The sequence below is a fragment of the Culex quinquefasciatus genome, chromosome 3, assembly GCF_015732765.1.
Source record: "Culex quinquefasciatus strain JHB chromosome 3, VPISU_Cqui_1.0_pri_paternal, whole genome shotgun sequence".
In the NCBI taxonomy this organism is placed as follows: domain Eukaryota; kingdom Metazoa; phylum Arthropoda; class Insecta; order Diptera; family Culicidae; genus Culex; species Culex quinquefasciatus.
Window position 1 is genome coordinate 16,091,775 of NC_051863.1, and position 25,633 is coordinate 16,117,407.

The following is a 25,633-nucleotide window of genomic DNA, read 5'->3' on the forward strand; positions in this document are numbered from 1 at the left end:
GGTGTTTTTTGTTGAAAAAATATCGTCTTCTATATTTTTTAATAAAAAGTTAAAGATTGACACTTTAGTTCAACCGGCTGCATTTTGTTCAAAAACTCCTTTAAATAACAGATACTGATCTGCCCTGGGATCCGGCCATCGACCTTCATCAAAAAAACGGTGATAAAATCTTCACACCAACATTTGCAAAGTTTTGCGAGTGGGCGCCGGAAGAACCCGGCGAGTCTTGGGTGAATTGGGCAAAAACATGACAGGTAAGTGCCGGAGCCAAATCCCATCTAATTAATCAAATGGAAAGTAATTAAAACTCGGTAAATAATACATGCAGCAATAAAAGCTTCGGGGAACGTACCTTTGCGTGAGATTTTTGTTTGAGAGAAAAACTCTTTTCTTATCCAGGTTTTTAAGCGAAGATGGCGTTTGAATGGTGCACGTCCGAAATGTCAAAATCACGCAGTGGTACCAATATTCCGAAAAAAAAAGTGTGCCATGGCATGACAGCCACATTTGTTTCCTAATGTTGGTGCTACTGCGCGATTTTGACAATTGGGATGTTCGCCATTCGAACGCCATCTTCGCTTAAAAACCTGGATCATGGCTTTCCACCTAAGGTACTCGCGATTGAGTGTGTAGTAGTGCACTCACACTAATGCAAAGCAAGATCGCGAGTACCTATGATATACAGCCTTGAACCTGGATACTCTTTTCTTATACTCAAACCCCGATGGTTTGACACCACACGCTTACCAAATAAAACCAAAAAAATGGTAATTATCATGATTTTTGGAGTTCAACTCGAATAACACTTTTTTTGGTAAAGTGGGTCGAACTGGCAAAATCATGATTTTCATGATTTGCCGAGTTCGAGCATGGGGAAATATTTCATAGGTTCGGATGTTGCCTATCTTCGGGCGCTTTTTGGAATTTCGTTTGGAATTATGTTGAAATTAAATTTTAGTTACAAAAAAGGATCGAAAATTGTTTTATTTTTTATGTTTATAAATACAATACTTCATAATTGTAATCTAAACCTAGTTCTTAGAAATTGTGAAAAAACGGTTTTCAACCCGGAATAATCATCAAACAAAAATCAACACACTTCCAACAGGGCACGCAGATTTTCCGGTTTGGCGGGGACTTCATCATCATCGTTGCACTACGGCGGCGGAGTTTGCAAACCTCCCAAATCCGTCATCTGGCAGTTGTTCTTGGCGAGGGGCAATGACGGAGTCGTGCCCGGTTCCATCTTGAGATCGGTTATTTGCCGGTTAAGCCCGACGAGCCCAAAGTGGCGCTGGATCTTGATCTCTAGGATGTTGGACAGCGGATTACTCATCAGAGAACCCTTGTAGTTGATGCGGTTCTTGAACCGATTCCGAGGAATTCCGGTAGTACGAGCACCAGCTGTCACTGCGGCCGGACCATCGAGGTCAACAATTTCCCGAAGGGCGTATGGTAGATCGGTGACCTGAAATTGAAGAGACCATGAGTTAGACAAGCTCAATACGTCGCGTCACGGGGACATATATTTGGTACACGTTTACCGTGGGACTTGTCTGCTGAGCATGGCTAGCGCTGTCCACCTGTTGTCGTATCACTGGTTAGATGAGTTGGTTGGCTGTTCCTGCTTCTTGCTAGAGAGATCGGTGATTTGCTGGAAATAGGGATTTCAACGTTAGTATTGACCGGAAGATCCACTGAAGAAGCTTCTTACCTGTGACTTGGTCAAAGAATGTCCCGGATGCAGCGGATGGTTCGAAGAGAACATGCTGGCTTTAGGCGGTTGATGTCCGGGTAGACCCGGCAGCAAGCCATGGAGGCATGGCCGCGTGAACTCCAATCGTCGGTCCCAGCGCACTAGCCGACAGATGTCCGTAAGAGCCGCTGGTACTGCTGCTACGGAAAGCGTTCACCAGCGAGGCCAACGGGTTCGGCGAGTACCGAAACATGGAGCTATCGTCTAACAAGTCCGAGTATGGCGAGGAAGACAAGGCTCGCTTGAGGCGTATCCTGGCTCATATGCTTCCGCCACGTCACGGATCATACCAGCAATTGATAATCGATGTACTTGATCCTGGAGTTCTGCTCCGGTTGTCTGGTTTAGTAAGAAACAGTGGTGCCATCGAGGACCGGGTTGTCTAGATCGGGCGCGGCCGCCGTGTCGAAGAGCTTGCGGATGTTTTCTTACGGTGTTTGCTTTTGTCCTGTTTGGCGCTGAGCAGTCGTTGCCGACGAATTCAGCGCAAAAGCACAGCTTGTTGACCTTGGGCAGTACTTCGTCGACCGGATAAGCACATGTTCCGGCAGTCCTTCTTCGCCTAGCATCTGCAGCTCCAGTATTATCAAGTTGACTTCGGTTGCAAACAGTGGATCGTCCGCCAACAGCAGCTCGTCCTTCAGTGGCAAAGGTTCCGCCGGATCTCGAGAGATGATGTAAAATAGTAGAAAGTTAACTTCAGATAGGTTTAGCAAAGACTAAATTCTATCGTAACCATTATGGTGGTCAACTCCACGTCCGAAGTGCGTACTGGACCGATCGCGCATCTTGGTTACGGTAAAATCTGTTGCAGATGGTGATAAATACAGTACGGAAGTATGGAATGCTTCGTCCAATTTTGTCGCACACCCTGGGCCAGGAATTCCGGTTCGAGGAAGGCTAATCCGTGCCTATAATACTTCAGATCCTTATTTTGGGTTTGGGCAATGTTTTGCGTTAGGAACCCGTACATCGGTGGACTGCCAATTAAGGCAGTCAATCCGTCCACCGGTGGACGGATTCCTAATGCAAAATATTGCACAGAACTTCGTCCACCGGTGGACGGATTCCTCCTGCAAAACATTGCCCAGAAATCCGTCCACCGGTGGACCAGTTCCTCTTGCCAGCTTAAGCAGGAATTCCGTCCACCGGTGGACACATTCCTCCTGCAAAAAATTGTCCAGAACTCCGTCCACCGGTAAACGGATTCCTTCTACAAACTTTTCTCAGAAATCCGTCCACCGGTGGACCAGTTCCTCTTGCCAACTTTGACAGGCAATCCGTCCACCGGTGGACGGATTCCTTCTACAAACATTGACCAGAAATCCATCCACCGGTGGATCAATTCCTCTTGCTAACTTTGGCAGGGAATCCGTCCACTGGTGGACACATTCCTCCTGCAAAACATTGCCCAGAACTCCGTCCACCGTTGGACGGATTCCTCCTATAAAACATTGCCCAGAAATCCGTCCACCGGTGGACCAGTTCCTCTTGCCAACTTTGGCAGGAATTCCGTCCACTGGTGGACGGATTCCTTCTACATCGGTGGACCAGTTCCTCTTGCCAACTTTGGCAGGAATTCCGTCAACCGGTGGACACATTCCTCCTGCAAAAAATTGTCCAGAACTCCGTCCACCGGTGGACGGATTCCTTCTACAAACATTTCTCAGAAATCCGTCCACCGGTGGACCAGTTCCTCTTGCCAACATTGACAGGCAATCCGTCCACCGGTGGACGGATTCCTTCTACAAACATTGCCCAGAAATCCGTCCACCGGTGGACCAGTTCCTCTTGCCAGCTTAAGCAGGAATTCCGTCCACCGGTGGACGGATTCCTTCTCTATCGGTGGACCAGTTCCTCTTGCCAACTTTGGCAGGAATTCAGTCCACCGGTGGACACATTCCTCCTGCAAAAAATTGTCCAGAACTCCGTCCACCGGTAAACGGATTCCTTCTACAAACTTTTCTCAGAAATCCGTCCACCGGTGGACCAGTTCCTCTTGCCAACTTTGACAGGCAATCCGTCCACCGGTGGACGGATTCCTTCTACAAACATTGACCAGAAATCCATCCACCGGTGAATCAATTCCTCTTGCTAACTTTGGCAGGGAATCCGTCCACCGGTGGACACATTCCTCCTGCAAAACATTGCCCAGAACTCCGTCTACCGTTGGACGGATTCCTCCTATAAAACATTGCCCAGAAATCCGTCCACCGGTGGACCAGTTCCTCTTGCCAACTTTGGCAGGAATTCCGTCCACTGGTGGACGGATTCCTTCTCCATCGGTGGACCAGTTCCTCTTGCCAACTTTGGCAGGAATTCCGTCAACCGGTGGACACATTCCTCCTGCAAAAAGTTGTCCAGAACTCCGTCCACCGGTGGACGGATTCCTTCTACAAACATTTCTCAGAAATCCGTCCACCGGTGGACAAGTTCCTCTTGCCAACTTTGACAGGCAATCCGTCCACCGGTGGACGGATTGCTTCTACAAACATTGCCCAGAAATCCGTCCACCGGTGGACCAATTCCTCTTGCTAACTTTGGCAGGGAATCCGTCCACCGGTGGACACATTCCTCCTGCAAAACATTGCCCAGAACTCCGTCCACCGGTGGACGGATTCCTCCTACAAAACATTGCCCAGAAATCCGTCCACCGGTGGACCAGTTCCTCTTGCCAACTTTGGCAGGAATTCCGTCCACCGGTGGACGAGTTCCTCTAGCCAACTTTGGCAGGAATTTCGTCTACCGGTGGACGGATTTCTCATACAAAACACAGTCAACAAATCCGTCTTCCAGGGAATGAATTCTTTGAAGGAATCCGTAATCCGTTGCAAAACCAGGCCTCCGGGAACCGACTGCACTTGGCCACCTCTGCCGACGAAACAATCCTTTTCCGAACGGAATTCACTTACCTGTTCCAATGGTTCCAATCCGCGATCCATCTCTAACCAGAAAACTTTACAGAAATGTCAAAATGAAATGATGAAAGGTTTCAAAAAGTTTGCAAAAATTTCGCTAAGTCCAAAATCGCACTTTTGGGAGTTCGCATAACTGAACTCGTTTTTTGGCGATTTTTACCATTTTTCGAGTTCGCGAAATCACACTTTTTTGAGTTCGTTTAAGCGAACTGTCAAAAGTGCGATTTCTGAACTCCCAAAAGTGCGATTTTCAGTAACCGTGCAACTGTTGTCAAACGAACGAAGTCACTTTTTAGTTTGACACCTCTTTTACACGGAGTTCACACCCAAAAAACGAAAACTCTGGAATTTTTTTTTTTTTTTGAATTAAATATACTTTATTGAATCTTTCTTATAATAATTACATTTGGTTTACATAATAAGTGGTCAGCTGTGGCTCTTCAGCTTTAGTATGCTTTTCGTGATTTAAACACTGTTCATTTTCATAACTTTAAAAGTATATGATTTATCATTTTTGTAACACTAGGTACAATGAGGAAAAAAATGTTAAGAAAACATAACCTAACCTAAAACTAACTTAAACTTATCATAAACTAAACCAATCCTTGAATCAAGGGGTATTCAGATATAGCACATTTTTCCCTGAATTTCAAACATTTTTCTTGAATCTTCTGATCCAACATTTTTACTTCTGCTAATTCATGAACCTCACTTGATCTTGTCCAGCCAGGAACATTCAAAACCATTTTGAGTACCTTGTTTTGGACACGCTGGAGCTTCAATTTATGAGTTCTAGCGCAACACTCCCAAACAGGTACTGCATACTCAATAACGGGGTAAATTATTTGTTTGTAAACTGCTAGCTTATTTTTCAAAGATAGCTTTGATTTTCTGTTAATTAAAGGATACAAACACCTGATGAGAATGCTGCACTTGTTCAATATTTTGTCTACATGCTGCCGAAACAATAGTTTCGAGTCAAGTATGAGACCTAAATAGACAACTTCCTTTGACCAGGGTATCGAAACATCATTCATTTTTATCAAAACATCATCCTTTGGGGCAAATCTGGCCGATTTGGAAAGTGGAAAAATGATGGTTTGAGTTTTGGTTGCATTAATGCGAATTTTCCAGTCGCCAAAGTATTCGGAAAGAACGTCAAGACCCTTCTGAAGACGGCTTACTAAATATCTGGTTATTTTACCCTTATAAATAACGGCAGTGTCATCAGCAAAAAGTGACAACACACCATTACCAGGAAGAGTAGGCAAATCAGATGTAAAAATATTGTACAGAAGTGGGCCAAGAATACTTCCTTGGGGAACCCCAGCATCAATGTTGAATAATCCAGAAGCAATCCCATTCAGAAAAACCTTGAACGATCTCTCCGAAAGATAGTGCTGGATAATTTTGATAAGATACATTGGAAAACCGTATAAATACAGTTTATGTATCAAACCATCATGCCAAACATTGTCAAAAGCCTTCTCAACATCCAACAAAGCCATAGCAGTTGATTTAGACTCAAGCTTGTTCTGCTTGATGATTTTAGTTACTCTCGTAAGCTGATGAGCAGTATTATGTCCCTTTCGGAAGCCAAACTGTTCATTCAAAATTATATTATTATCGTTGGTAAAATCCAAAAGCCTTGAATAGATGACCTTCTCAAAGAGTTTGGACAGACTACTCAAAAGACTAATGGGGCGATAACTTGTTGGCGATGTTGGATCTTTTTGAGGCTTCAAAATTGGTATGACTTTGCCCAGTTTCCAATTGGTGGGGAAGTAACCAAGTTGCAAACATTTATTGAAAATATTGGCTAGATGTTGAAAGAACTGATCACTCTGTTTTTTCAACACTAGATTAAAATGTTATCAAAGCCTGGAGCTTTCATATTTTTCATTTGTTTAACTGCAACTTTGACTTCCTCACCAGAAACATGGGAATCTGCAGGAAATTCAAAGGTAGAGTCATTGATTGTTGAAATACTATTGGCAACTGATGTTTCTTTACGGCTGGTCATGGAAGCGCCAAGATTATGTGAACTAACAAAATGAAGCCCAAGTGCATTTGCCTTTTCCTCGGATGTAATCAAAGGAGAATCTCAACAATAAGAGGAGGAATAGGCTTTGGTTTATTTTTAAGAACTTTTGAAAGTTTCCAAAATGGTTTTGAATAATTCCCAAGCTGGCTTACATGTTTTGAAAATTCTTGATTTCTGATATTGTCAAGTCGGTCTTGTATGATTTTGTTCAAATTGTTCACTGAAATCTTTTGTCATAGTCCCCAGTCCGTTGATATTGTCTCCTATAAACATTCCTAAGTCTAATCAAGTGTTTAGTATCTACGTCAATATCAGTTACCTTAAAATTAACAGGAACCTCCCGAACGTTGGCAGCCTCTGCTTGGTTGATAGCCTGCTGGATCACCTCCAGCGAACGATCAATATCAGCAGAAGTTTCCGGGTGTTGATCATAGTCGATGTTGCTGTCGACCACTTGCTGAAACTGCTGCCAGTCAACGTTGTGGTAATCTTTCCGGGTTGGTTGCCGCTGCGGAGTAACGGAAGCTCCAACCTCCACAACCACCGGATAGTGATCAGAACTCAACTCTTCAAACACCTCAGGATGAGCCACGTTCTCAGCCATATTGGTAATGAAGAAGTCGATGATTGAGTGATTCCCAGACCGAGCCACCCTCGTTGGACGATCCGGACTCACAACGTTGTAGTATCCGTTTTGCAGATCGTTGTGCAGAATCACTCCGTTCCGATTCCTCCTGCTGTTGCCCCAAACTTCATGCTTCGCGTTGAGGTCACCAGCGATGATGTACTTTGCGCTCCGCCGTGTCAGCTTCTGGATATCGCTCTTCAGTTTTGCTGCTGAACCATCTCTGGAATTCACCTGACGTGGGCAGTATGCAGCAATGAAGAGTACTGGGCCAACAGAAGTGGGAATTTCCACCCCAACGGCCTCGATGATGTCCAGCTTGAAGTGTGGCAGCCGGCGTGGCTTGAGATCACGATGAACAGCGACAAGCACACCTCCTCCTCCAGAGGTGGTCCTATCGAGCTGCGTCGCGATCTTGTAGTTTTGCAGATAAACTTTTTCACCGGGCTTCAGATGAGTTTCCGTGATGGCAGCTACGTCGATTTCCTTCTCGCGAAGAAAATCCACCAGCTCTAAGTTCTTCCTCCTAATGGAGCAAGCGTTCCAATTCAGCAGCTTGAGGGACCTACGATCCATACTGGATGACGAACGAGGTCAGCACTTCAATCTGCTGGGTCTTGGTTTTGCATCCACGCAGTGCAGCGGACATCTGTTTGAAAATATTGAGGAGTTCGGTTGAGGTGTAAAGATCATTACCATTTTCCTCAACTGCTGGTTCTTGGGTTGGTCTTGGCTCCTGGCTGAAGCCCGGTGGTGGCGGTCTCGGCTCCTGGCTGGAACCCGGCCGTGGATGATTCATCTCAGCTCTCTTCCTGGGATCCAACGGCAACGGTGCCAAGTTCGGGACCTGGCGTCGCGGTTGAAGAGGTGGAAAATTTTGCTCCACCAGGGCTGGAGGAGTTCTACGACGCTGAGGCTGATTCTTCGTCGATGCTTGCTGCCGAATTTTCACGAACTCAGCTCTCTTGGGGCACTTTCGGTCGGTTGACGAGTGCTCACCGTTGCAGTTGAGGCACTTCACCAGCGAATCTTGGATGCACTGGGATGTGATGTGCGCATCGGTACCACATTTGGCGCAACGACGCTTCAGGTGGCAGTTCTTACCTCCGTGCCCGAAACCCAGGCAGTTGAAGCATTGTGTGACGTCACGATGCACTGGTCGGTATCGCTCCCACGACACGATAATGTTGAAAACCGCTCGGATTGCCTTCAGCTCAGGAAGCGTCGTCGATCCCTTAGCCAAATGCAGCAGGTAGAGCTGGTCACGGTACTTGATGTCTTTGTTGCGTCGGCTCATTTTGTGCACGGCCAACACATCCAGTTTCAAAACTTTTAGCTCGGCAGCTAATTCCTCCACTGGCATGTCGTACAGACCTCTGACGACGATTTTGTACGGCTTATCCATGACGACATCATGGGTAAAGTACTCCGCCTCGTTTTCGGTCAAGTAATCCTTGACCAGTTGATAGTGCTGCCTGGATTGCACCAGCACCTTAAATCCGTCCTGACACAGACGAATGTTGCCTTGGACTTTCCCAGACTTGATGAGTTCAACAAGCCCCGCACGAAAGTCGATCGTTGCTGCTGATTGCCTCACATAAAGGAGGCAGTTTCTCCTTTCGCTGTTTCACTTCATTCTCCTTTGCTTCCGCTACCTGGTCCTCGTCAGGCAGTCCAGCGAACTTGTTGTTCTTCAAAAGCTGCTCCTCGTGCGATGAAGAGTTCTCCTCCTCCTCATCCATCGGTACAGTACCGTCGCTCTTTTTCGTCTTTTTGCTGTTCGATGTCACTTCCAAAAGCACCTTCCTTTTGGAAATTCCCGGTTTTTGGCCATCAGTTGAGGCCTCAACCTTCCTTTTGGAAATTCCCACTTTTTTGCCTGCTTGAGCCGCAGGTAGGGCAATATTGCCGGCGTTCTGCGCCGGGACGCGACGAGTCATGTTGATTCAGACAACCTTCACCAACGAATGCTCGGATAACAATGAAAACTCTGGAGTTTTTTGAAAGGTCGAATAAACCAAATTACCATTTTTTTTTTTTGCTTATTGGGTGTTTTTGCAACCGTCTTCAGTCAGGGTATTAAAAACACCCAAAAGCAAAAAAACTGATAATTTGGTTTATTGAACCATTTCAAAAACAAACTCCAGAAATGATTATTGAGCAGTTCTCTCAGATTTCGGTCATTCGATTTTTTTGTATTTTTTAATGGGACTGAAACTTTTTTGGTGCCTTCGGTATGCCCAAAGAAGCCATTTTGCATCATTAGTTTGTCCATATAATTTTCCATACAAATTTGGCAGCTGGCCATACAAAAATGATGTATTGATTGTAAAATGATGTAATGATGAAAATTCAAAAATCTGTATCTTTTGAAGGAATTTTTTGATCGATTTAGTGTCTTGGGCAAAGTTGTAGGTATGGATATGGACTACACTGGAAAAAATGATACAAGATAAACAAATTTTGGTGATTTTTATTTATTTTTGTCACTAAAACTTGATTTGCAAAAAAACACTATTTTTATTTTTTTTTTATTTTTTTCATATGTTTTAGAGACATAAAATGCCAACTTTTCAGAAATTTCCAGATTGTGCAAAAAATCTTTGAGCGAGTTATGAATTTTTGAATCAATACTATCTTTTTCAAAAAATCGAAAAATTGAATTTGCAATCAAAAAGTACTTCAGTGAAATTTTGATAAAGTGCACCGTTTTCAAGTTAAATCCATTTTCAGGTGACTTTTTTGAAAATAGTCGAAGTTTTTCATTTTTTTAAATGAGTGCACATGTTTGCCCACTTTTGAAAAAAATATTTTTGAGCTGAGCTGAGAAAATTCTCTATATTTTGCACTTTTGAACTTTGTTGATACGACCTTTAGTTGCTGAGATATTGCCATGCAATGGTTTAAAAACAGGAAAATTGATGTTTTCTAAGTACCACCCAAACAACACACCATTTTCTAACGTCGATATCTCAGCAACTAGTGGTCCGATTTACAATATTAAAATATGAAACATTCGTGAAATTTTCCGATCTTTTTGAAAAAAATATTTTCAAAAATTTTAAACCAAGACTAACATTTCAAAAGGGCGTAATATTGAATGTTTGGCGCTTTTGAAATGTTAGTCTTGGTTTAAAAAATTTGAAAATATTTTTTTCAAAAGATCGGAAAATTTCACGAATGTTTCATATTTCAACATTGTAAATCGGACAATTAATTGCTGAGATATCAACGTTAGAAAATGGTGGGTTGTTTGGGTGAGACTTAGAAAACATCAATTTCCCGGTTTTTAAAACCTTTGCATGGCAATATCTCAGCAACTATAAGGCTTTCTAGACCCAGTGAAAAAACATAATTTAACCCAAAATAACGAACTTCTCGACACAGTGTCCTGATGCAAACAATGATCGAGCTCGAGCTGTCACAGCCCTGCAAAGTATGTTGGCTGACATATCGGGCGGTTAGTCAAAAAAAAACCAGCCAGAAGTCGCCTGACAAAAAACTTTTGCTAGAAAGATATAGGAAACCTGATGCAAACAAACGTCCAGCTGTAATGTAAACATACTTTGAATGTGTTGGTGAATTTCGGACTAGAAAGCCTTATAGGTCGTATCAACAAAGTTCAAAAAAGTAAAATATAGAGAATTTTCTCAGAATTTTCAAAATATTTTTTTCAAAGGTGGGGTGCACTAATTTAAAAAATGAAAACTGCTACTATTTTCAAAAAAGTTACCTAAAAATGGCTATAACTTGAAAACGGTGCACTTTATAAAAATTTCACTAAAGTACTTTTTGATTGCAAATATGATTTTACATCGAAAAATGAAGTTGAAAAATTATTGCGACCAATATTTCGATTTTTTGAAAAATTAGTGTCGATTCGAAAATTCATAGCTCGGTCAAAAATTTTTGCACAACCTGGAAATTTCTGAAAAGTTGGCATTTTACGTCCCCTAAAACATATCAAAAATAAAAAAATAAAATAGTGTTTTTGCAAATCAAGTTTTAGTGACAAAAGTTAAATTAAAAATCACCATTTTTACGGTGTATATTTTTTTAGTGCAGTCCTTATCCATACCTACAACTTTGCCGAAGACACCAAATCGATCAAAAAATTCCTTCAAAAGATACAGATTTTTGTAATTTCATGTATCATTTTTGTATGGACAGCTGCCAAATTTGTATGGAAGTTATATGGACAAACTACCCAAGTAACCAAACAGCACTAAAACAAGTCAGATTGCAGCACTACAAGCGCTCTACCAGCTGTGGTTTACAGCTATGCAGTTGTTTTGACATCTGCACTAAATGCTTTTACAGCTGATATGCAACCGGTTTTGGACTTTACACTCAAAGTCAGAAGTAAAAAGGGATACTTTCAATCCTCAAAAGGATACTTTCTACTTTTAAAGATACCCCTTTACTTCAAAAGAAATTCAGTACAAATACCCCTTTTAAAGAGTTGACGAGTGACGACGGTGAACTTGAAAAAGGATACTTTTTTTTTAGTGTATATTTCTGATTTTCCAGTCCTGGGCCTTCTCCAACCCATTAGTTGCACAAAAGCTCATACATGAATGCCAGGAAATCCCTCTACACCTCTCACTCTCCCCCAACCAGAAATCTATTTTCGTTTTGTACACAACTGCAATTACCGCTGATTTTCACTGGAGGACTTTGTTTGCAAATTGATTTTAGTTCATTGCCAGATTCCAAGAGTCGAGCAACCGGCTGATTTTTGTGTGATTGAAGAATTTTCCCTGATCCCCACTGGCCAGAGATTTGGATTATGGCATCTAGCGGCTTTCTTGACGGAGATATGATAATTGCGCTTGACTTTTGCAAATGATGGCTTAAATTGGTGAATTTACTGAGGTCGGTTCGGAATTTTCAAAAATATTTTTCGAAGACTGGGGATTGAGTACCAAATATGAACATCTCAATATTTCAATTAGTGTCGATTCGAAAATTCATAGCTCGGTCAAAAATTTTTGCACAACCTGGAAATTTCTGAAAAGTTGGCACGATCACAAATCAAGTTTTAGTGACAAAAGTTAAATTAAAAATCACCATTTTTACGGTGTATATTTTTTTAGTGCAGTCCTTATCCATACCTACAACTTTGCCGGATCAAAAATTCCTTCAAAGATACAGATTTTTGTAATTTCATGTATCATTTTGTATGGACAGCTGCCAAATTTGTATGGAAGCAAGTAACCAAACAGCACTAAAACAAGTCAGATTGCAGTACAAGCGCTCTACCAGCGTTTACAGCTAAGTTGTGACATCTGCAAAATGCGCTTTTACAGCTGATATGCAACCGGTTTTGGAAGTCAAGTACAAAGGTACTTTCAATCCAGGATACTTTCTATCCTTTTACGGTATGTCAAATTCAGTACATTTTCGATACCCTGACGACCGTGACGACAGGTGAACTTGAAAAAGGATAAAGTGTATATTTCTGATTTCCAGCTGGCCTCTACTGTTGTTGATCCAACCCTGCACAAAACGTCAAAAAATTGGGAGAAGCCAAAATGTTGCTCTCTCCCTCTTTTTCATCTCCCCCTTCCGATCTATTTTCGTTTTGTACACAACTGCATTACCGATGAAGCTGAACCACTGGGGAGGAGCCGATTTTTTGTTTGAAATTGAGATGTCCAAGATTCGATGCCAGGAGATGTTGCTGCTGATGTGTGGAAGTTTTCGAGCCTGATCCCGCACGGCCAATGTGGAGATGGATTAGCATAGCTTGTTTGACACCTACAATAGCTAGTACTTTGCGAGCTTGATTGCGGGACTCAAATTGGGAATTTACTGAGGTGGGCATCGAAGACGGCAGATTCCTCCAGTACCGCCGGAAATCGAAAGAAAAAAACACTTCAAAGCCAGTTGTCAGTTGACACTCAGCAGTCGAGCAGAACGGTTGATACTCACACTTGCTCGAAGAAGTAACCTCGCGATCTTGTGATCAAAATGGCCAACAGTGAAAAACAAAGGACCAACAAATCTTCTTTTACGGAGAAACGACCTTCAGTAGAAAAAATACGGACGTACCCGATTTCATCATCTGGACCATTTTACGTTTACATAAAAAAGCAGCAAGATCCCCTCCGTTTGCTGCCTCTTGCTGACGATCTCAATCAACGTTATCGTTCAGTTGAAGAAATTAGAAGTGAAAATCCCATGAAAATCCGAGTTTCATTAACTAACAGACATGAAGCTAACGGATTAGTGAATGACAAGTACTTTAGAAAAACACATCATGTTTTCATACCGCCTCACCTAGTTGAAGTAGATGGAGTAGTTTATGCTGATGACATAACTCCTTCTACTATGAAAGACAAAGGCATCGGAAAATTCAACGATCCTCGGCTCAAGCCTGTAAACATCAAGTTTTGTAGCCGATTAGCAAAATTTTCGAAAACCGAAGAATGTTATCTACCATCGTCTGGACTACGTATTACATTTTATGGAACCGTTCTGCCAGACTTTGTACAATATCAAAACATAGTTCTGCCGATTAGACCATATTTTCCTAAAGTGATGTATTGTACAAATTGTAAGCAGTACGGTCACACAGTAAAGCACTGCTCGAACAGTGCCCGTTGCTGCAAATGTATGGGGAACCACACAGAAGCCGATTGTTCGGAGACACACAATTGTTGCTTTAGATGTGGACAATACCATCAAATAATCTCCAACTGTCCAATTTTCATCGCGAAAACCAATATAGTTAAACGAAATCTCAAGAAGTTGTACAAACACGCGTACAATGAAGCCACGAAACAACTACCTGCAGAACCAAACTCTGCCGCAAAGACTCTCCTACAACCGAACCACATCGAACATGTAACCACCAACACCGCTGCGGATAGTGAACCAATATCAACGAATTTATCACGAAAGCCGAAAAAGCCAGCCAATCCAGATCTTCAACTTCAGCGCCTCGAACAACAAACAATGCAGGACTGATCAGTTTCGACAAACTTATCGACGTGCTGTGCTGTTCCTTCGACGTTGACCAACATTTGAGAGCTTTTTTGCAACTAATAATGCCTCAATTGAAATACTTAATGAACGATGTTGTTAAAAGATATCCACTAGTTAGTGCATTCATTACTATATGATTTTGTAATTTATTTTTCTTATAACTGTACAAAGATACCCGGCTCCGTAAAGGGTTTTCCGTTTGAGCCAACTAAATAAACGAACTGATAAAAAAAAAAGCCAGTTGTCACCATAGTGGCCGAGAAAATGCAACCTGCAAAAATCTATCCTTTAGAAGAGTTCATTTAGTTTCCCACAAACAAAAGGTGCTCGCAAACACCCACAAAATACAGGTTTTGAACGAAGAAGTTGTTCAACCAGTCATTAATATTCTTCTCAAAGAATAAAAACATCGGAAGCATAAACAACCTACGATGAATCTCAGCCATCGACTGACAGCCGTTTTCTCCGCTGGTTATTTTTGGTCGTACTGATTGAAGAAATGAACGAGCAAGATATATTTTTATTTTTGTTTATTTTGTTCTCTCTCCTTTACTCCTCAACAGTGTTGCCAGTAAAATGGGGAAAATGCAGCAGTGTTGCTAGGAGCAGCATTAAAACTGCTGCATATTAGCTAATACTACAGCAGTTGTTTTAGAGCTGATTTGTTATCATCCTAGCTGTTTTATGACTGATTAGCTGTAGAATGCTGACAAACAGCACATTTATGATTTCTTTTAGTGCCGGATGGTTACTTGGATAATGATGCAAAATGGCTTCTTTGGGCTTACCGAAGGCACCAAAAAAGTTTCAGCCGGATTAAAAAATACAAAAAAAAAATCAAATGACCGAAATCTCAGAGAATGCTCTGTTTCTTGACCTCTTTCCTTCTGGTCTGCGTACTAGCCTCGGTACTAGCCTTAAATCTAAAATCAGTTTATTTAGTGTCTTCGATGTTTTTTTTTTCCAAACACATGATTTAATAAAATGGCAGCAATGCAAATTAAATTTTGATCTTCTTGTTTTTTGGCAAAAAAGGCATTTTTGTAGAATGACCATTTTAGCTTAAGGTCATGTTAATAAAATAAACAAAAACATCTAAGGCTGGTACAAATTTTGTTTAAAGTTTTTGAAATGGAATACGATTCGAGTTGAATTGGATCTTAAAATGAAGCTTAGATTGCTGATATTATTGTTTACAGCGATAAAGCTTATTTTTCTGAGTACAGTGACCCTGTGTAGATTACGAAGAGTTTAACATGGATTTTTAAATCAATTTGGAAAAATTAACCTCGCGGTCCTTCTTGACAGAAAAGTTCCTACTTGACAGCTCGTTCCAAGGGGACCATAGTTGATCAATCGAAAAAATGTTGTCTTGTCAAAAAAAAAATGCATTAAAATGGAAAAAAGTGATCATAAATGGTTTTTAATCGTGTTTTTTACCGTTGTACATAAAAATTAACATGGGGTTCGTTTCAGTTTCATAATATTATTTGCTCTGACTGGGTTTTCACCCCGAAAAATCAAGGTTCTCTAAAAAAAGCTAGGCGCCCCTCTTGCGCTCGCCTCTACTGTTACGTCACACTTTGACAGCGCCGCTGTCAAATTACGCTCAAGCTGTTTGTGGCCGCCGCGCGTCGTCGAATTGAAAGTGCAAATCCGCGGAGGAGGAAGGAAAAAAAAGCAACGCTCATCCAGATTTTCGTGAGTTCCGGCCCCCGCGATGGCCCCACAATCCAGAACGGCTCGAACGCGGCCGACAAGCGGGCCGTGGCCCGCCCGCAGGAGAAACGGTGAGTATTGTTGAGGTTTTGAGGGGGAGGTTTGTTTATGAAAGTGTTTTTTGTTGCAGGTCGGAACTGATTACGCGGGTTAAGTACTGCAACACCCTGCCGGACATTCCGTTTGATTTGAAGTTTATTACGTACCCGTTTGAGAATGACCGGTTTATTCAGTACAAGCCGACGTCGTTGGAGAGGAATTATCGGTACGAGGTGCTGACGGAGCATGATCTGGGGGTGACGATCGATTTGATCAACCGGGATCTGTACCAGATTGACCACCTGGCGGTGCTGGATCCGGCGGATGAAAAGCTGCTGGAGGAAGATATTCATACGCCGCAGGATTCGATGCGGAGCAGTCGCCATGCCAAGTCGGTTTCTTGGCTGCGAAAGTCGGAGTACATTTCGACGGAACAGACCCGGTTCCAGCCGCAGACGATGGAGAAGGTGGAGGCGAAGGTCGGTTTTAACGTGAAGCAGAGCTTGAGGGAGGAGACGCTGTACATGGACCGGGAGGCGCAGGTGAAGGCCATCGATAAGACGTTCGAAGACAACAAGAAGGAAATTACGGCGCATTACAGCAAGCCGGGTGTTGTTCCGGTGGAGGTGCTTCCGGTGTTCCCGGACTTTGCCAACTGGAAGTATCCGTGCGCGCAGGTCATTTTCGACTTTGATCCGGCTCCGATCGGCAAGAACGTGCCCGCCCAAATCGAGGAAATGTCCCAGGCCATGATCCGGGGCGTGATGGACGAAAGTGGCGAACAGTTCGTGGCGTACTTCCTGCCCACGGAGGAAACGCTCGAGAAGCGACGTCGCGATTTGGTCAACGAAACGCTGTACGAGGATGAGGAGGAGTACGAGTACAAGATGGCCCGCGAGTACAACTGGAACGTCAAGAGCAAGGCCTCGAAGGGCTACGAGGAGAACTACTATCTGGTTCTGCGCCAGGACGGCATGTACTACAACGAGCTGGAAACGCGCGTCCGGCTGAGCAAACGTCGCCAGAAGGTCGGCCAACCGCCCAACAACACCAAGCTGGTGGTCAAACATCGTCCGCTGAACGCCCCGGAACACCGGATGCAACGCTACCGCGAACGCCAGCTGGAACCACCCGGCGAGGAAGACGAAGAGGACATCGAGGACGAGGAACCCGAGGAGTCCGAAGAGGAGGAGCAAGAACAACTCCCGGAAAGCCAGGAACCCGAAGGCGAAGGCAAGCGCGAGGGCGACGACAATGGCGAAGATCGCGGCCGAAGCCGCTCCGGAAGTCGCTCGTCCCGCTCGCGCTCCCGATCTGGCTCCGGAAGTCGCAGCCGCTCTGGCAGTCGTGCCAGCTCGGTAAGTCCCCACCCACAAAATTTCAAAACAACACAACAACCCTTCTTCATATCGCCCAACAGCGTCGCAGCCGCTCGGGAAGTCGCTCAAAGTCCCGGTCTCGCTCGCGGTCGCGCTCCCGCTCCGGGTCCGGTTCGCCGGCCGGAAGTCGCAAGAGCCGAAGCCGCAGTCGCAGCGGTTCGGCGCGGTCGCGCCGCTCCGGGTCCGGATCGGGGTCGGCCCGCAGCAGGTCGGGCAGTCGGTCCGGGTCGGGCCGAAGCCGGTCGGGCTCGCCGGCATCCGGCGGGGGAAGCCGGTCGCGCAGCCGCTCGGGAAGTCGTTCCGGCAGCGGGGCTGAAAAGTCGGCCAAATCCGGCAGCGAGAGCGAGTGAGCGGAATAGGGGAGGTGCGATCATTGTGCATTGTAATCTGGACGGAGACGATTTTTTGACTAATAAAGTTTATGGTTCTACGCAATTTTTGGTGTTTTTCTCTCTTTTTAGAAGTTTGAAAGAATTTCCTGAAAAAAACGCTCAAATACAAATTTAAAAAGTGCCTGCAAGTAGTCAACCGCGTGCATTACCCATCAGAACCATTGAATGCCACAGTTGATTTTGTTTAAAATCAGCTTTTTGTAGCACAGACACGAACCTCGTATGTTTTGCCCGCGAGCGAGAAGAAGCTCTAGCTGGCAACGAAAAAAACAACAACACAACGCTTGAAGTTATTGCGCGTATTCCCGAAAAAGACACGCGGCATACCAGCCTCGAAACGACGCGCCGCACTTTCGGCAAATGCGCGCTGTCAAATCCCATACTGTGCGTTTTGTTTTTGTTGATCTTCTTCTTGGAATTGCATGGCATTGTTGCCGGGAATATTTTTTATTGCACCAAAAGTGCAGACAATCGCTGGCAACAGTATCTGCGGCACATTCTGAAATGCCGCGCGGCGTGTACCTTCGAGAGAAACGGGCAATATACCTCTACACCATCGCCTCTTTAGCACAAGGCGCCGTGTGCGGTGAGCGCGAGTGTGGAGAGGAAAGGAATATAAGTTCTCTCCCTCGCTCGCTTGCGATCAAAGCTTTCCTTTTTCACCCAACAACAAGAAGCAAGCCAAGAACTTTCGAAGAAGATCCCAACTTTCTAAAAAGATCCCCACTCTCTAAAAGCTCTTTCAAATTCACCTCAATGTTTCTCAAGATTTAATCATTTGCCTCTGTTATAGATAAAATATTAGTTAGGACACAAACCTCTAGACCACCACACAACAAAAATAAATGACAGAATTTAAATCGCATAATGGTCTCATGTCGCAGGTTTCAAAACAAATACTGGACAGTTATGCATATAATGATAGTACTAAAGAGCCGAAAAATATACGATGTCTATAGTAGCAAATGAAAATCGATAGGGCACCCAACACATATTAGAGTATATTGGATCCCAATAACAAGACGCGCCAGCAGTACGCGCCAGCATTAGAAGCTCAACTTGACAACTTGGCGACGATGCGTCTAAAATCGATGCAGTGTGATTTTTTGACGATTTTTCCGAAGAAAATTCATGCTGAATCGACATATTTACGAAGATGAAAATGACGTCCAGCCTTAAAGTAAAACCTATACCTTTCTTTAGTAAGAAAGGCAAAAAGTAAATCGCTCTAAAAATTGATCCGGATTGCCGATAGATGTCAAATTTGTTTCAGATGCTCACTCATGGTCTGTACTATGGATGTAGAAAGAAATTTCGGATAAAATCGGAAATGAAAAGTGTTGGCAATAGTCACCAGGTGGGCTTTTACCTTTTTTTAGGGATTTTTTTTCTTTTGGTAGGTTAATCAAACGGCTCTAACTCCAGAACCAGATTATGGATCTGGATGAAAATTTGGGAGGTTGTAGAGTTCGAAAAATGCAATTTTTGAGATAAATAAAAGAAAAGAAAATGAAAAATTTTGACCATATTTTCATTTGAAAACTGTGTATTTTGTTGAAAAGTCTGGCCGCATCCGAAAACAGATGGATATTTCGAAATTCGGTCTCAAAATGACCCTTGTTCAGCACACCAGCTTTCAAATGCACTTGGAACAATCAAAATCGAAAATAGGGAGTCGAGGATTACGCGACACAAAATTTGGCAAAAATTTACCACACACGGACATCACTCGAACTCCACGGAATTTATTTTCTCAAAATTCGAGGGTTGGAGATAGGCGAGTTCTGTCAAGGTGAATCGATAGAGCGTCTAAAATCGATGCAGTGTGATTTTTTGACGATTTTTCCGAAGAAAATTCATGCTGAATCGACATATTTACGAAGATGAAAATGACGTCCAGCCTTAAAGTAAAACCTATACCTTTCTTTAGTAAGAAAGGCAAAAATTAGGGTAGCACAATGACTCGAAAAAGAATAACTCAGAAAGCATTTGGATCAGTACCGTTGAACACTTGTGGATTCAAATCCCACCTGCACCAAGTGGAACCTTTTTCGCCATTTCTGAAAGATTAATAGCAGTTGTTGTAACACTTTAACTATCGTTTCTTTGAAAACAAATTCAGGAAAAAAATAAATTTTAAATTCAAGCATTCAAAAATTAAAAAACCATAAAATATAAAAATCGCAAAATTTTAAAATTTATTGATTTTGTACTCGATAATTCTCGCCAAAATTCTACACCGGAAAATCGAAACACGAAATTACCAAAATATGACTCCGAAAACGATCCAAACTAAGAAAATGGCAAAAATTGTGATATTTAAGAATTTAATAATTGCATAATCGAATAATTTAATAATTAATAATTTAATAATTTAATAATTTAATAATTTAATAATTGAATAATTGAATAATTGAATAATTGAATAATTGAATAATTGAATAATTTAATAATTTAATAATTTAATAATTTAATAATTTAATAATTTGATAATTTAATAATTTAATAATTTAATAACTTAATAATTTAATAATTTAATAATTTAATAATTTAATAACAGAATTTCCAGAAAAAAACGCTCAAATACAAATTTAAAAAAGTGCCTGCAAGTAGTCAACCGCGTGCATTACCCATCAGAACCATTGAATGCCACAGTTGATTTTGTTTAAAATCAGCTTTTTGTAGCACAGAAACGAACCTCGTAGTGCGAGCCCAGATTGACAAATGTCTTTTAAGCTTTTTTGACAGCTAATCAGACTTTCACGACTTTCAGCGCTGATCATCAGTTTGTTCGTGCTTTCTAAAATTACCAGTCACGCTGCCTTCATCACTTTGCAAGAAGATTACGAGCCGACGCTGCAATTTTTTCAAAATTTAACGTCCAAAATGGCGCCAAATGCATTCAACTTGTCCATCCTGTTGCTGATGAGAAAAGCCTACGAAAAGGACGTTTCAATTCAGGAACGGATCGAACAATTCCGCACGTATGAAAAAGCATGCTTAAAGCAAGTAAATTTAAATAATCATTTAATATTTTTTTTGCAAGCGATCACCCGGACAAAACTCCGTTGATTCTCGTCGACCTGATGCACATCGACAAGCTCCAGCACGGACAGCCCAAGCAGAACCGCTATCGGAACGCTTGCGGTCCCAATCTGGCCCAGCTGGCATCGATCGAGTCGGTGCTGCAGTTTCTGCACCGCCAGCAGTGCCGGCTGGTGTTCTTTGTGGCCGGTCCCGACAACCGTGACCTGCAGCAGGACGAACATCTGAACGAGTTCAGGACGTGCCCGAAAGACATGCGCTACGATCGGGACATCGGGCTGATCGATGCGCTTTCTGCGCCGAATGTGAACTACCGAGAGGCGGTGGACCGCTTTGGGCACATTCCGACGGATCGGATTCTGTTCGATTCGATCGTGAAAGTGGCCATGAGGTGCGCTCGCTGGAGATGGCCCGATACGTCGTTGATCATCCGGACACGCTGGCCGTGCTGGGCAAATTCAGCACGATTCTGTTGACCGCGGGTTAGTGTGCGACGATCTTGGAACCATGTGACAATTGTTGACCGGAATCTCCGTATTCACAGGTGTCCCACAGCTTAAGCTTTGGTACATTCCGAATCTGAACCTGAAAACGATGACGGTGACCGAGCTGAACGCGCGCTCAGTTTGGGACCAGATGAATCTCGAGTCCAAAGAGAAGCGCTTGCTGATGGTAGGTTTGCTCCCGAGAGCGTTCGTCGGTTACCACAAAACCAGCAACAAGGTGAGTGCCACTCACAAACTCGTCGCTGCACTTCCGCCGGAACTCGGCGAGGATCAGTACAGAAGTATTGTCGAAGAGCTGTTTGAACCAGATAGGTCTGATGTCACGTGGGAGGGCTTGAAGCACTTTTGTGAGACGAACGCCTAACGAGCTTCGCGTACGACATCACCCACAACCGGACGTCGATCATCACGGTCATGCTGAACGATTACCGTTACTGGACGGAGCGCAGCGTGAACTTTTACCAGCTATTTACCCGTTTCTACCGTCGACTGGCCGGAGTTGTGCTGAAGCGAAGCGGTGCTCCCACCGAAGAAGCGGCGCAGCGACGAATTCTCATCAAACGATCGCACGAGGACGGGTTTGAGCACGTGCTGATCGACGTTGAGTTTCCCGACTTTGATTTTGAAGGCGGTGGCGAAGGCGATTCTGTCACGGAGACAAACTTTGCCTGCTTGAAGTTTATTCTGGATTTCGAGGACATGACGGCGATTAGAGCGTTTGCCGAAGAGGACAACAACCGCTGCAAGTTGCTGGACTACGTGACCGTTCGGTTCATGATCAAGGTTAGAAAATCGCGCGATGTCGTCATCTTTTCTTAACCAACTTTCCCCTATTTCAGGAGCAAATGATCTCCGAGACATTGGCCGCCACGATCATGACAGCGGTGGAGACCTCTTCAGGCGAGACGCCGAAACTCGCCACCAAGCTCAACCTGGACGCGTTCCACGCCACCTTCATGTACGTCCGCTGGCGATACTACGCCCGCGAGGCGCTCGTCAACGCTGGCTTTCCGGATGCGTACGTTGTGAGTTTGGCTCTTCGCAACGACAAATTTGCAATGGGGTTAAAGATTTTCGAACTCTTTTTCAGGACGACATGTGCCGCCTGGACGGATCGCGGCTGCAAATGTTGGTCCAGCGGCGGCGACGAAGTCGCGGTGGTTTGGATGCTCAGAAGAATGCCCCTGCAGCAGTGGTTTAGCGATCCCTTTACAAACTACGGTTTACTAATAGTTGTTCATTCACCTATCGAACGCGATCTTCATAACAGCTGAATATTAAATAAAAAGCAGACTCTTTGCTCCACCTCTACAATCTGTCTCCCGCTTGAGCCTTTCCTCGTTTACTTCCATTCAGTTCTAAGCGAAGCAACATTTCCAATTCACCGGAATATGTTGAGGTCGTCAGCGTACAATAGCTTGTGCTTGACATGCATTTCTTAGTAGGCCGAGATAGTTCCGGTTAGGCCGAGGAACCCAGTCTTAGAGCTGTTAGGCGAGTTAGTCAACTTGTTAACGCTTCTCCCTGGTGACGACCAGGCGGGAAAATCCACGACGATTTGGTTAGTGTATCGTCGTCGCTTGCTGTCGAATTTGCACAAACTCAGGTCGTTTTGGGCAGCTCCTGTTGTATGTTCACCTATCTTACACAATCTTCTACCAATCACACACTCGCACACGCTCAGAGGAGAGCAGTCTCGCTTAGTACGCCGTACAGTAAAGTCGTGCATTAATAAACGCTAGTTAAAAAGTACTTTCGAGTGATTATTTCACATCCGGCTTCGCCTCATAACAGCTCCGATTCTTCGTCGAATGGTCGCCACCACAGTTGAAGCATTTGGGGCTTCGATGTTCTCGTGATTGTGTTGCAAGCTTAAGTTTTGTGCTCACCTCCGCAGGTTGCACAACGACTCTTGATGAAACAGTTCCAGTTCCTTTTTGATTCCTTCCACCATGTCCAAATTGCAAGCAGTTCGAACATTGCGTCACGTCACGGTGCACTGGACGATAACGTTCCCAAGTCACGATGATGTTGAAAATTGCCCGAACTGCCTTCAGCTCAGACGGCGTTTTCGATAATTTTTTCAAGATAAAACAGTGTTGCAAAAAGACTCTTTTTACATGAAACCACTTAATTTTATCTACTAACAATCATTTATTGACCCAACCTCGCCCACATGGCCTTGACCTTCGCACTAAGCGTCCTCTTCTTCTCTCGGTCACAAAGCACTTCTTTAGCAGTTCAATCTTCTCTTCCTCCTCCTAGACACGACCAATAACCATCATTTCACCGCTCGTTCTGCACGTTCTCCAGCAGCAAACCTGCGCCGCGGCCTCCGGGCCTGAACCGGCCGCGTTCCACCAGCTAGAATTGGGTCCTAAAATGAAGCTCAGATTGCTGATATTATTGTTTACAGCGATAAAGCTTATTTTTCTGAGTAAAATGACCCTTTGTACGACCACAAAGAGTTTAAAATTGATTTTTAAATCAAATTAGAAAAATTAACTTCGCAGTCCTTCTTGACAGAAAAGCTCCTACTTGACAGCTCGTTCCAAGGGGACCATAGTTGATCTACCGAAAAAATGTTGTCCTGTCAAAAAAAAAAAAATTTGCATTAAAATGAAAAAAGTGATCAGAAATGGTTTTAAATCGTGTTTTTTACCGTTGTACATAAAAATTTGCATAGGGCTTTAGTACCCAATTGGGTACTAAAGCCCTATGCCAATTTTTATGTACAACGGTAAAAAACACGATTAAAAACCATTGCAGTACCCAATTGGGTACTAAAGCCCTATGCCAATTTTTATGTACAACGGTAAAAAACACGATTAAAAACCATTTCTGATCACAAACGTCCAGCTGTCATGTAAACATACTTTGAATGTGTTGGTAAATTTCTGACTAGAAAGCCTTATGGAATGATGCACGGAAAACTGAATCATGCACGGAAAAAAAATTTAAAATGTTTTTTTATGCATAAAAAATAAAAAAATTACAAAACTAAAAAAAATTAAAGAAAATTCAAACAAATCACATTCGCATGGAGATGGTGATCTTAGCGGGTTGCAGACTGGATTTCGTCATGTATATGTGATGATTGTCCAGCTCAGGTTGCTTAGATATTGATTAAAGGGAATTAAAACCAATTCTACCGGAACAGGACAAGCCATCCATTGCCGGCCGCTACCATCTGTACCATTCACCGGGAAGGAAAAAGGATGCGGAGCACGGGAAATATTGATGCTTGACTTACTTAGAAAAAGGTAGCGAAACCGCAGGCTCTTTTTCCCAGCCCTATTGTGGAATTAAAAAAAATTCAAACAAATCGAAACAAAAACAAAAAAAATTTAAAAAAGAAAAAAATAAAGAAAATTAAAAAAATCAAATAAGAAATGAAAAAAATTAAAAAAAAATCAAAATATTAACAAAAAATTAAAAAATAAATAAATTAAAAACAAAAAGACTTTAAAATTAAAAAAAAAATCATTTTTTTAAATAACAAAAAAATAAAAAAAAATCAAAATAAAAAAAAATTAAATTTAGAGAAATCTAACAAATTAAAAAAAATATAAAACAAAAAATCAAAAAAATTTAAAAATATTAAAAAAAATCAAAAAATAATTTGCTATTTAAATTTAAAAAAAACAACAAAAAATAAGCTATTTAAACGCATTTTTGAATTTTTGTGTTTTTGAATCCTTGAATTTTTAAATTTTCGAATTTTTGGATTTTCGAATTTTAAAATTTTTGAATTTTCTAATTTTTGAATTTCTGGATTTTTGAATTTTTGAATTTTGGAATTTTTGGATTTTGAATTTTTGGATTTTGAATTTAGGATTTTCGAAAGTTTTAAATGTTTGATTTTTGAATTTTGGAATTTTCGAATTTTTGAATTTCTAGATTTTTAAACTTTCTAATTTTTGGATTTTTAACTTTTGAATTTTTGGTAATTTTGGATTTTTAATTTTTTTGAATTTTTGAATTTTGGATTTTCAAAAGCTTTAAATTTTTGATTTTTTTGTATTTTTGGATTTTTGTATTTTCGAATCATATCTTGCATATGACATACAAAAATCTTCGAAACACGCATTCAAAACTTTGCCCCGGCTTGCCGGTACTTGTCGGGTATCAGAAAATGAGTACCCGACAGGTACCGACACATTTTTTTCTTCTACAGATGAACTTGAGATCAAATTTGATACCTGCTTTGCTACGCGCGG

General features: G+C 42.5%; 3 protein-coding genes and 1 long non-coding RNA gene across 4 annotated transcripts; 3 read left to right on the plus strand and 1 right to left on the minus strand.

Annotated features, from left to right (window-relative positions):
• Window positions 1–1,063: 1,063 nt before the first annotated feature.
• Window positions 1,064–2,497, minus strand: LOC6044850. Its single transcript, XR_005278678.1, has 3 exons — window positions 1,715–2,497; window positions 1,545–1,654; window positions 1,064–1,468 (listed from the first exon to the last, which is right to left on the minus strand). It is a non-coding gene; the product is annotated as an uncharacterized LOC6044850 (long non-coding RNA).
• A 13,423-nt stretch (window positions 2,498–15,920) lies between these two features.
• On the plus strand, window positions 15,921–17,905 carry LOC6046066 (RNA polymerase II-associated factor 1 homolog; the record flags this gene model as incomplete). Its single annotated transcript, XM_001863286.2, has 3 exons — window positions 15,921–16,123; window positions 16,183–17,449; window positions 17,512–17,905. Coding segments are annotated over 3 exons (1,779 nt in total), but the record flags the coding sequence as incomplete, so codon positions are not given.
• A 2,775-nt stretch (window positions 17,906–20,680) lies between these two features.
• On the plus strand, window positions 20,681–21,493 carry LOC119769805. The gene is made up of 3 exons (XM_038263469.1): window positions 20,681–20,846; window positions 20,909–21,389; window positions 21,452–21,493. The coding sequence occupies exons 1-2, from the start codon at window positions 20,749–20,751 to the stop codon at window positions 21,381–21,383; spliced, it is 573 nt and encodes a 190-aa protein (XP_038119397.1). The 5' UTR covers window positions 20,681–20,748; the 3' UTR covers window positions 21,384–21,389; window positions 21,452–21,493.
• Window positions 21,494–21,501: 8 nt separating this feature from the next.
• On the plus strand, window positions 21,502–22,634 carry LOC119768639. Its single transcript, XM_038258913.1, has 4 exons — window positions 21,502–21,694; window positions 21,766–22,196; window positions 22,253–22,438; window positions 22,504–22,634. Exons 1-4 carry the CDS (start codon window positions 21,502–21,504, stop codon window positions 22,612–22,614), a joined length of 921 nt encoding a protein of 306 aa, XP_038114841.1. The 3' UTR covers window positions 22,615–22,634.
• Window positions 22,635–25,633: the final 2,999 nt, after the last annotated feature.